Consider the following 12,779-nt stretch of genomic DNA (forward strand, 5'->3'; position numbering starts at 1 on the left):
TTTGATTTTCCGGGATAAAAGTAGCCTATGTGCTAATCCAAGATATTATCTATCTCCATTCCAAATTTCAGCCAAATCCATTCAGTAGTTATTGCGTGAAAGAGTAACAAACATACACACACACACACACACACACACATACAAACTTTCGCCTCTATAATATTAGTGTGATTTCGGCCGTTAGTCGAAAACTCGAAGCCTATCTCTCGGCCTACACAATCGTGTGATCCCCTCCTCGCTCTCAGTTATTGACCCGCGGAGGTTTGGGAACGGGAGGCGTGCGCGCGCATCGGTCTAGATCTCAGCTCTAGACCTTTCCTAGCCGCGATGCCGGCACCTTGCGACTCCTGTAAAAGTGAGTAATATTATTTCAATTATTTAATTCTAGAACATTATTTTCATAGACAAATCAACTTTTTTTTAATTGATAGCGATATCGATACTTTTTCTAGATTAATTAGAGATTTTTTTATACGTCCGTGTTTTGTTTGTTTTGCTGCCTTTTTACATCGTGCGCAGTTACAATCGATTTGATGTTACATGAGCTTCGCCGATTATTTCTTACCTTCGATCGCCTTAAATTATTTTATTACAATCATGATTTTCGAGATTTCTAAGAAAACGGTCAACAGTTAAAAGTTTTCGCCAAAAAACGTCAGTTTTCAAAAACTGATGTTCCTAAAAGATCGTACCTACGTACGTACGGCGCTGCGTAGGACCAAAATTTTTATTTACTTTTTAGTTTAGCATGAAATAATTTTTTTAAAATATCGGTTTTTGAAAATTCCGACGTTGTTTGGTTTACTTCTACTTTTTGCAATAATTAACCGCTAAGAACCGTGATAGCCTAATGGTTAATGGTCTGCCTCCTATTCAGCAGTGCGGGGTTACCATCCCAAGCTATTTTCTCGGAGGCTATTTTAAATAACACTTGCTTTAACAGTGACGGAAAACAGCGTAAGGAAACCAGCACATCTTCGAGTTCTTTATAATATTCTAAAAGATGTCGATCTGCACTTGGCCAGCGTGGCAGACAAGGGCCGAACTCTTCTCCTTCTGAGATGAGGTCTGTTCACAGTGGTAAGCCGGCAATGGATTGATGATGATAATATTTTTGCCGAGCAAAGCCGGGCGGTAGAGTTTTAGAAACAAGTTATTGATAGGTAGGTGTAGTGCATAAATGAAGACTCGCACATATTTTTAGCTGTATATGTCAACTGTCTTGTCAACAAGTGTAAATTAAAAATTTATAACACCCCCGACAAGTGAAGGTTACAGTAACTAGAAAAGAGCTGATAACTTTCAAACGGCTGAACCGATTTTCTTAGATTATAGCTAAGAACACTCTCGATCAAGCCACCTTTCAAACAAAAAAAAAAACTAAATTAAAATCGGTTCATTAGTTTAGGAGCTACGATGCCACAGACAGATACACAGATACACACGTCAAACTTATGTCACCCCTCTTTTTGGGTCGGGGGTTAAAATACGATTTTAGTCCTTATTCTAAAGGCAAACCGTACTTTTGGCATGGCAGTTGACACAGGGCAAAAATGGCAAGTACATACTTTCTCAAAATGTATGCATTATACGTGGAGTTGTACCTCTATATTATGGTCTATACTGTAGACAAATTACATTTCCATTCGAATGAATGCAGGTAGGTACTCTTAACTTACCAAGCACAATAACTGTTCTTGATTGCTTCGGATTGCGTCGACCCGGCGGCGGCGGCGGCGGCCGCGGACGCAATTACGCATTATCTATTCATATCTTATTCACCGTTACTTTTAGATTAATTTAAAGACTTACTCCTTTCATACAATGATCAGTTTCCCGTGAAATTGACCGCATGGATCTAAGTAAATTATTTCTAGATCTTGTTAGACATTCTGACAGACAGTTTATGTTATACTTAGAGAGAACCTAAGTATATGCAACATGATTCTAGTTTTTAAACCCAGTGGTAAACGGTAGTCCTTATTCTTCCTCCTCGTTAGTCGCTAATCGCTTGGCGGCGCGTCTTTGCCGATAACCTGGTAGGGTATAGTGGGCCACGGCCGAAGCCTCACACCCGATCAGATCAGAGAAGTATGAGTTTTATAAACGGTCATACCAGCTCCAAATTAGCAAGCTGCTATCTAAGACTGTATTATCACTTACCATCAGGTGAAATCGCAGTCAAGTGCTAATTTGTAACTGGATAAAAAAATTAGAAATACAATTTTTTTTTTAAACTAAATGGGTTAGCGCTTGACTGCAATCACACCAAGCAGATGATGTAGCCTAAGGTGGAGCGCGCCTGCCCAGAAGGTGCCCATTCAATCTTCTTTTGAAGGTACCAATATTACAGCTAGCGGGAAAAACGAGAAAGAAAATTAGAAATGCGGAAGCAAATCGTTTCGTACGGGTCTGTGGGATTTCGACTATGTACGAATGCAGACCTAGGCTATGCCTGTAGTTCGATTGATGATCCTAATCGTCATTTTATAGGCACGTGCGGCGGCGGCACGGCCGCGTGCGGCGCTGGCTGCACCTGCGGCCCGAACTGCGCCTGCGGCGATGGCAAGCCTTCTGGTAACTAATATTTACTACATATTTAAGAGTCAGTCAGAGTTATTTGGCAGTTATGTGTTGGTGAGAGGAGTGGAGGTGTGAGAGGATTTCTACCGCGCGAGAGCACACGATTAGATGATCAGCCGCTCAAGTACGCCGCTTTTTGCTCAAGTTATTTTCCCGCACTAAGTTAGGGTAGTGTTTCGTAGGTATGTGCTGTGTCTTTGTTTGTTAACTGGTACTAATCCAATATGGCGGATATGAAAAACAAAAATACGACGAGAAAAAATAAAGTAAAAAATTAAATCTATCGAATTTGGTAACAAACAAAAGTCTCCCAAGCAATGGACCCAATTGTGCAAATTCCGAAAATATATACATTTTTTGTAATAAGTATCAAAATAAAATACCATGTCTATGGTAATATTTTTAAGAAGGAGAAGTCGGGTTTTACTTTTTCTAATCTTAGCTCATAAGTCATAACTATTAGTACCTACCTAGTACTTGTAACTACTTATTCAAAAAAATTGTTTTATTTTTCAGGGGGCAAGCCTTGCTGCCAGGGAAAGTAACCTCCAGCCTTCTTAGCTCTACAAATCTTTTCAACATGAAAATCTATTTAAAATATAATATTTACGCATTAAATATAGCTATAACGTAGACTTAATTATCGCAAACATGTAACTTAGTTATGGAAATTCTATATTTTATATCTAATGATAGGTAATAGGGCAATGTTGTGTCGTCATGAAAATTAATGTAATTAGAATTACGCTTAAAGTATTAAAAAAATCTTATTACTTATTATATAATTATTATTATGTTATAGGCTATGTATTGTTAGGCTAGCAGATTGCTTATGTCTATTTACTAGATATTACAGTGTATTAAGTAGTTTTATCACATTCAGTGTAATAACGTCGTGTATAAGATGGGTCTTTAGTACTGCAATACTCATTAATCTAAGGTAAATGTGTAAGCGCACGCACACACGCATAATGTGAGTGTATGATTATGGTTTAAATAAAGGTAAGCATAAACAAGAAGTTTTTTTTTACGTAACACACACGTATTTTTTACGTACAGTCAGCGTGGGTAACATTTGAATGGTGTTCAAAATTATTGTCAATGGAAAAAATGGAATTCCAACAGGACACGGGCCAACAAATAAATATCAAATTCTACTAAGATTGTCTACATAGCTGTCTACCTAAATAGCAGTACTGAGGTTTACTCTTAAATTTTTTTAACCAATTAGATACTCACAATAAAAACCTCGATCGCAGAATTTAGTAAAGTAAAATATATACCTTCATTTACCTTATTCCTACTTCATCTGTCGTGCCCATGTCGTGCCAACATCCCTATTTGAAATTATTTTAAACGAAAAAAAAAAAAGTGTGCAAATTTTTTTTCCGAAAGCTACTTTTTTACCGAGTAGGTATGGACCTGTTTCAGAAGAGGTTGAATTAGGTAAATAAAACTTCATTATTACATCAAAAAATCTTTATTTTTACGACAATTTGTATATACGGTTACGATTAATTATCATGGAAGCAACGTATGGGACTTTACTTACACTAGATAATAATATAATATAGGAATTCATATCTTAAGCAATAATACAAAAATATTGCCACATACAACGTAAACAAAGTATAATAATATAAAATTAATTCAAACATGAGAAATCTTCACAGCATTTTATGTTGCTTAAAAAATATTAAAAATACTCCAACCAATTAAATTGTTATGTTATAGTCAAAAGTTGAAACTCTGTCACTCCTAAGATTGACTAGTTTAGGAAATCCTATAGTTTGGCAAGTTGTCTTAAAAACATTTTTGACAAACTCTAGGTATGCTGACCTGAGATCTGTGGATAGACTAGACAAGCTTAGGAGAATATGAGTTTGAACCATTGATTATAATTTATAACTTCATAACAAAATCAGTCAAACATTTATTAGGTCAAAACCATTTTGATCCAATACAATGGAGTTTAACGGCTGAAAATAATTATAAATCTATCTGTAGTCTATCAATATGTTCTTTCTTGATAAATAGCAACGTTGCTAAGTAACTTATCGACAGATCACAGATAGATTGATTGTTTATTAATTTCGACCATGTTAATGTTGCTAGTGCAAAAATAACTTATTTCTACCACTACTAAATATCAGACTGCAAGCAGCAGACTGCAGAAGCACAAAGCGCAAACTAAATTTCAAAACTACTGTCAGTTTTAAAACTATTGAAATTCCTAATAAGTTATTAGAGGTTAGAGGAGTTACTGGTTAGAGGAGCATCATATTATAGAAAGTATTTAATATCGTCGATTATGGTACTACGTACATAACACAAATCGGATTATCACACTAATATTATAAAGGTGAAAGTTTTTGTGTGTGTTGTGTATATGTTTGTTACTCCTTCACGCAAAAACCACTAGACGGATTTGGCTGAAATTCAGAATGGAGATAGATAATATCCTGGATTAGTACATAAGCTACATCCCGGAAAATCAAAGAGTTCCCACGGGATTTCGAAAACCTAAATCCACGCGGACGAAGTCGCGGGCGTCAGCTAGTCTTGAATAAACCAAAAAAAGACAAACTTGTAAGAATATAATATAGACATGGACTTGGGTTGTAATTAAAAATGGCATCACATTTTGAATAACATTTGATTCAAGTGTCATTCAACAAGAAACTTTATTACAATGCCATAGTTACTATATATTAATTTACTTTATCAATTACTTTCAAATTTTTAACGCTAACTCTATTTTAAGTTTTTAACATAAAAACTACTTCGTAAATCTACTTTCAATTTGTATAAATAATTTTCTCGGTTTCTCGGTATATTATTGTAATAATAGGTGATTAATTCTAATTATGTAATTGAATATAGCATCGTTAATAAAATAAAATTCTATAGGTATAGTCATCAAAATATAACAGTTAGTATTTTCAATAAACATTAATAAAATCTGCTCATTATATAAACGTATATTTATTTGCTTTCTTTCTACTGGGATTTTGTTCACTTTGACATTCATAACATGAATTTGTGAAATCAAGATAGACAGCGATTCTTCTTTGAAGATGCGTCAAATTTGACTTACAAAATCAATTTCACCCGTAAGCGTTAAGATTTTCATGTCAGAGACATTAACCGCTAAAATTAATGTAATCAATCTATCCGTAATCTGTCGACAGCGAGCCATTTGCTAAGTTATCGATAGATTAGAGAAGAGGTGGAATTGATTATTATTAATTTTGGCCGTAAACGTTGTTGGGCAGTAAATATGTCAACTTCTTATTATTATTATAAAATTTCAACACACGTTCAACAGTGAAAAATATATTTTATAGATTAACATTAATTAGTTATTCGACAATACCAGACTGTAACAAATGCACTTCGTTTTCAATTCCGCACATAAATACAAACTACTAAAAATATGTGTTTTTAAAATGGCAATACTTAAATTAACCATAAAAATATACGAGTAACAACTAAATATATAGTCAAAAAAAGTTAAAATTTAGAGCCATAAGATCAGTTATTAAAATAAACAATCATACAATCACTTTTACATTTTAAATACGTCGATAAAGATGGATTAACACGATATAGCAAAATTTAGGAAAACTTAAAGTAACCTGAATGGAAAAATAAAATTATAGCTACAAATTCATCCAAGAATACAAAATACAATGTAAGTAATAATAATTATGACTTTTTTATTCGTTAAATACAAAAAATAACTTTAATTTTATAATAACTCTTATTAACAACACTATAACATATAAATTGTTGTTTTAGTAACTAATCATAAACTGCCTTTTTTTTAAAGGCAACACACATACAGCAAAACGAAGTTTGTCTCTGTCGTACTAAGAAATAATATTGATTGAGAAAGAGACAACATAGGTACCTACTACAAAAGTTAATAAGATCAGGATAGCTTTACTCTTTGTTTTTAATGTCCAATAATTCAATCCAATCAAATTCATCCAATTCCATTATCATTACAGTTCTGTTAAAGTTACCCCGATTTATTATAAAGTATATCATAGATTCTAAAAAATTTTTTTTTCAACATGGCGGACGCCCAAGTTACAGTTTTGGCGGGAATTTTCATTATTTATGGCACTGGTTCCTCTTCCGTGCCCTCTTCCGAGTCGTACACTGGGGCGCCATTTTTCATTTGAATCACAGATTTCTTTCTGTGTCTATTCTCTTTTAGATCTTTCTCGATGTTACTGAAACAGAAATAAACTATTATTAAGTTGATTAGGACTGATTATATTTCTTATTTACGAAGCTAATTAAAATTTGTTTAAAAATACTTATGCTAACTAACAGTTTCGCAATAAGTCGGGAAGTAAAAAATAAGAAAGGTGTTGGGATGGTAAAGTTTTTTTTTTTAATTTATAGACTAGCGCTTGGCTGCAATCAGACCTACTAGCAAGTGATGATGCTGCCTAAGATGGAACGCGCTTGCCTAGAAGATTTCTATTCACTCTTGACTCGCAGGTACCCATATATACATAGGTAAGTTTGTGTTCCAAAGGAGACAATCGATTTAATTTTTTCAACAAAAGTGTCTATCGAGTGCCATAATCCTTACCTTGCACTAATCAGAGGATGCAGAGCGTTCTTCAAGCTGGCGAAGATGTACGGATGCATGCGTTCTTGACCGCTGAGGAGTTCCTGTGCAGCTGCCAAAGGATCCATAAAGGATTCTTCTAGCGGTCCTGATATAGTTTCAGTTAAAGGTGCAGATATGGATTCAGTTAGCTGGCCTTCGAGAGTGACGTCTTTTGCTTTGCTACAGGGCTCGGAAGCTGAGCGGTTCAATAATTCTAGTTTGCTGAAAAAAAGAGAAACGAATGTATTAGACAGTTTACATTGAATACTGTACTGTTTTTGGTTGGTTGCACTTTCCAGATAAAAGTATCTTTTGCGGTCTTCCTAAAGACCTTTTCGACAACCTGTCAACCATGTACAGGGTGTAACCTTAACGCTAGCTAAAAGCCACTTTATGGATGTAACATCCGTCACGCATAGACCTAGTCGGGCCGATTTTGTTCGTATAAAATGTAGCTTATAAATAGTATAAAACCAGGACCATAACAACGAATCGATTGACCCCACATTCGTCAAAATCGGCTCAGTAGTTTAGGCGCTACGACGGCATACATAAATACAAACATACGTAGACTGCTAAAATCATAACCCTTCCTTTTGGCTTTGCCGTAGTCGGATAAAAACAAACCCATAAGGAGTAAGCGCTAAACAGGAGGCATCTTACCTTTCATCAGTGTCAGTAGGCGGCGATTCAGGTGAATGGTGTCCAAAAAGTGGAAGTGCTCGCGACCAGCCAAACGCCTCCAGCGATCTTGCTCGCACGTAGATAAATGGTCGAATGATTCGAATATTGTGCTCTCTGAAAGAAATGTTTGGATTTTAGTTTACGACATCAGGTGTAACATAATTGCTTCTTCTTTGTCATAAACTCATAACACTCTTGGCAGAGCGGTCGTGATCATCACGAAGTGACGTTTTGGGGGCAGATGTTATACGCCTCGCGACACGAGCATTCGTCACTTCGAGGAAAGGAATCAACTCCCATCGGCGGTGTTCCCAACATGGGTTATTCAATGGGCGGACCAACAAATCCCTGAAAGGCCAGCAACGCATCAGCGGTACCTATGGTACTGCAAATGTTCATGGGCGGCGGTAATCACTTAACATGAGGTGACCCGTCTGCTCGCTATTTAAAAAAAATTGATCTCACCTGACTCGATAATGTGCCTTAGTGCTTCTCAAAGCGCCTCCATACAGGGCGCTGGCCAGGAACGCCTTGGCAGCATGGTCCATGTTCTGAGCGACGGCGGCCACTCCGTAGCCGTGCGCCGCCGCCGCGCCGTACATGCGGCGCCGCACCGCATGCGACGACCAACGGTGGAGCTCGGGGCTTTTGGAGGCGCTGTTTTGCCCTAAACCAAAGGTTTCATGAATTATTTCAAGATGCTGAAGAAGATAATGAAGATGCTGGGCACTTATTGCCCAGCATCTTCATTCTTAGAATCCTTGACATCTAATATAATAAATGCCCAATATAAACAAATTCCTTGTGTGTTGCCTCTACTAATAGGAGAATATGCCCGTTATGAACATGGAATGGCCACGCTGGGGTAAGGTAGTTGGTTACCGCATTTCTAGACTTGATTGAGTCGGTGTCACTTATTCATATTTCATATCATGTATAATATAATATCATTTATTTTATCACTCTTAAGGGAAGCCTAATATCCAGCAGCATAAGTCTTTAGGCTGACGGCGATGACTGATGAGTATTGGATTACCGCATAAAATATAAATAAATCCACTTAGACAGTGTAGAAGTAGAATCGTTAAACAAAAAATGTCTGGATGTAAATAAATTAAGTAAATCAACAAATAATCAGACAGTGACATTATATTATTATAGGAAAGTATTACTTTAGATTTAATTATAGAAGTTACTTACTTTGGATTTCCTCATGGTTCAATTTGTCCTGATAAATAAACTTGACACCAAGCGTTCTGCAATATGCCATCAAGTGCAAAGGATCTACATCTGACTCGGGTTCTTGGATAAAGAGTGCGCCTACAAATAAAAGATTATGGCAGTTACAGTATACATCTAATAAAGAGTTCAATCGACGAAGAATCTGTTCTTATATGGGATAGATCACCATCATCACGGTCAACCTATCGTCGATGGGCCTCATCGTAGGATGAGAAGGATTTAGACCTTAGTCTTCCACCCTGGCTCATTAATCATAAATGGTAGATTTCATAATCACACCTTTGAGAACTGCATTATGGAGAACTCTCAGGTATACAAGTTTCCTCGCGATATTTTCCTTCACTATTGCAGCATATCATATTTGACTGCTTAAAACGTACCAACATGACTCCAAAAAATTAGAGGTGCGAGCTTGGAATCCAATTCTCCGACTGATTAGAACTTTATTGGGACAGATACAGGTTGACGATAGAATGTGAAAAAAGTACTACGCCACGATGAAAGAATCGAAGATTTTACCAAAACAGTCTGAAACCCATCCTAAACTCTATCATTTTTTAAGATTATTCAAGATGTCAAAAGTCAGAACTCCTTACCAATACTGAAGTGTGTTCCCTTAGACCTGGCGTAGAACTGGTATTGATGCATAGTGTGGAGCAGCGCTATGGAGTCCCGGCTACCGGACAGGCAGACCAGAACCTTATCGCCCGGTCTAACCATGTTGTATTCGTGAATGGCCTGAAATTAAAAATTAAACTAATTTAAAAACCTCACGACGAGAACCTAAGTAAGAGAATCAATAGAATCAACTTGCCTTTTCCTTGCAAGGATGTGAAAAGATGTATGAAAGGATGATTAATTGTAAATTTCCATTAAGGATTTAGAGGATATGTAAATAGATATGAAAAGAAGCCGTGACTGATAGTAACAATATTCATTATTTATTAAAGCCGATACGAAGTGTTCTTTCAGTACGATTTAATAGACGCAGAGAGTGTATTATATAATTGGTGATTCTTTGTCGTACTAGGTATCTCCGCCAGAAGCAATATTAGGGATAATTCAATAGCATTGTTTATGTGGAATGATGGGCTTTGGCTGCAAGCCTAAATGTTTGTATTTTGTAATGTGTAGAAACTTATAGCTGAGTATGGATCTTTATTTAACAGCTTGTGGCAAATTAAGCAATAGACCATTTTTCCAGTGTGCCTAGTGGGAGATTTTTAATCTTAAGTTAATTTTAATCTTCTTGTCACTAGATGGCGCTGTTTCAATACCATACAAAACGCAGTTAACTTTTACGCGATCGAATAGGTTAAAAATCTCCCACTAGGCACATAGACCTACATTTGGATACCCACAATTAGGTTTACCGTTTGAAATCAACTGTTTCAGTAATATTACCTCAACAGTAGCTTTCCAGACGTCTTTAGGCGGGCAGTGCCACTTGCCCTCGTCGTCGAAGGTGAAGTCGGTAAGCGAAGTGTCACTGCAAGCGCTGCTGTCATCCGGCTCCTCCTCCCAGCAGCAGTCCGCCTTGAAGCGGCATTCCGACTCACTGCCAGCGACACCAGAATGTTAATTGGCATTAATGTCGATGCTAGAGCTGGAACTCTTCTTTATTGTGACAATCATGCGTATTAAAAAGCATGGATGCTTTGGGTTGGAGAGCGCGCTGCCTAGAAGGCGTATATTCACACTTGTCCTAAAGGTATTTAAGTTATGTTATATAGCACAAGGATACTGGTAGGGCATTCCGCACCTTAGCGTTTCATATCAGAAACTGACATAATCTTCCATGTGTTCATTGGAAACATTTTTTTAGGGAATCACAGGTATAGACTAAATCCGTGTGCAGCAATCTTTCAGTGAAATCTTTTACCTAGTGTTTGTACTGGTAGAGAAGCTAAGCACGTCGAGCTTTGGGATGCGCGTTGTTTAATCGATGCCTTTTAAGGTTTACTTGTAGGTACGATTATTTCTACCAGACACTCTCTAACAAAATGTATTCTGGTAAACAGTGCCAGGCGAGTGTAATTTAACAAAATCGATCTCAATATTGCATATAGTCAGTTATGTTCTGTTCTCACCTTCGATCATAAAACTGTTCATCATTAGAAGTCCTCGGCCCATCGGTGCCATATCCACTCGACCTGGAGCTGCGGTCAGAACAACTCGACGATGCATTTGATGACCTGCTTGACCTCTTGGAATCCATCGCTGAAGAAGTATTTCTGTAATTGAAAATAATACTGCTTGGTGATTTTTAATCTCAGACACAAGACGCTGTGGTTACAAGCCTGATTTCTATATCTGTTTATGGCATTGTAGCGCTCAAATTGATGGGCCAATTTTAATAAAGTTTTTCCATTATAGACCATACATTATTGTCATTTACCAACGCGTACTAGTGTTTCTTTTTCCTACGATATTCTTGATACAGGACTTTCTTCATCAACATCAACTCATTGTCGGACCACCACTGAACACGGATTACCTCTCAGGGTGAGGAAGTTAGAAAGGTACAGGTTTTTTGCATACCCTTTTTCTAAAATATAAATCAAGTACTTGAAGACTTTATCTCAAGCATAGTTTTAATCTCATAAATAGGTATTTAACTATTCAAACTTCACGCTATTTATGGATCATTTCAATAAAATTCGCTTCCAAGTTTTCGGGATCGTGTAAACTTCTTTAGATCTTTATTTTCCACCAATTTCCTCAAAAATAATTTACTCTTAAGTAGTAAAGTTCAGAGTAATTGTACTCTGAATTCTACTACTTTAGAGTAGGTACTAATTTAATTCACTGATTACTAGTAAGTGTGTAAGTTACAAAACGTTAACAAGTGTAAATTAAAAATTTATAACACCCCCAACAAGTAAAGGTTACAGTAACTAGAAAAGAGTCAATAACTTTAAAACGGCTGAACTGATTTTCTTGGATTATAGCTAAGAACACTCTCGATCAAGCCACCTTTTAAACAAAAAAAAAACTAAATTAAAATCGGTTCATTAGTTAAGGAGCTACGATGCCACAGATAAACACGTCAAACTTATAACACCCGTTTTTTTGGGTCGGGTGTAAATAAAATAGGGATAACTACTTGTTACTTTCAAAACCACGTACCGATTCTGTCTCTCATCATCTTGTATTTGGAAGACGACTCTCCCGGGGTCAGTTTCGCTGAACGTTTTGTAGGATCGTGTCTGATCAGCGGAGCAAACGGGAACTCCTTCGATAATGTCCGGGACCTCGCTCTTGTCATGCCTTGGGCACATTCGGAGTCTGCCTTGCAGTTTCCGAACTTTGTTAGTCGTTGGATCTGAAGAAGTTCGCCATTTTACTGTAATTGTTTGGCAGAATGGAAAAAAGAAAAATAAATAAATAAAACTTTTTGTTTTTGAGAAGCAATGTACCTATTGAACAATTTCACTACTATTTCTAAACTTAACGAAATTGACACGTCTAACTCTAGGGCTATAATTTTCCACATCGAGCATTATGAAAGGGATAGCATTACATTTAGACCTATCTAGTTTAGTTTAGAGATTGTGTACAACAAAATTGATCACGCTGTGAATAAGTAAATTAAATCTGCCATGCCAGATTTATACATAAAACTTTCTTTCTTGTAGTA

At 36.6% G+C, this 12,779-nt stretch overlaps 1 protein-coding gene and 1 long non-coding RNA gene across 3 annotated transcripts in view; one reads left to right on the plus strand and one right to left on the minus strand.

Moving 5' to 3' along the window:
• Positions 1–237: 237 nt before the first annotated feature.
• Positions 238–3,599, plus strand: LOC123876429. The gene is made up of 3 exons (XR_006798350.1): positions 238–355; positions 2,494–2,577; positions 3,100–3,599. It is a non-coding gene; the product is annotated as an uncharacterized LOC123876429 (long non-coding RNA).
• Positions 3,600–6,031: 2,432 nt separating this feature from the next.
• The window catches only part of LOC123876403, a 97,994-nt gene continuing 91,246 nt past the window's right edge, over positions 6,032–12,779 (minus strand). The window contains exons 9-17 of one of the 2 annotated variants that reach the window (XM_045922644.1): positions 12,269–12,464; positions 11,230–11,373; positions 10,544–10,697; positions 9,736–9,877; positions 9,098–9,217; positions 8,363–8,564; positions 7,877–8,011; positions 7,193–7,435; positions 6,032–6,824 (exon numbers count right to left, since the gene is read on the minus strand). In XM_045922644.1, the coding sequence (XP_045778600.1) occupies positions 6,707–6,824; positions 7,193–7,435; positions 7,877–8,011; positions 8,363–8,564; positions 9,098–9,217; positions 9,736–9,877; positions 10,544–10,697; positions 11,230–11,373; positions 12,269–12,464 (1,454 nt within the window). In that variant the 3' untranslated portion in view covers positions 6,032–6,706. Of the gene's footprint in view, positions 6,825–7,192; positions 7,436–7,876; positions 8,012–8,362; positions 8,565–9,097; positions 9,218–9,735; positions 9,878–10,543; positions 10,698–11,229; positions 11,374–12,268; positions 12,486–12,779 lie in introns of both variants that reach the window. The other variant, XM_045922643.1, reaches the window with a different exon arrangement.

The sequence above is a fragment of the Maniola jurtina genome, chromosome 21 (genome assembly GCF_905333055.1).
Source record: "Maniola jurtina chromosome 21, ilManJurt1.1, whole genome shotgun sequence".
Taxonomy (NCBI): Eukaryota; Metazoa; Arthropoda; class Insecta; order Lepidoptera; family Nymphalidae; genus Maniola; species Maniola jurtina.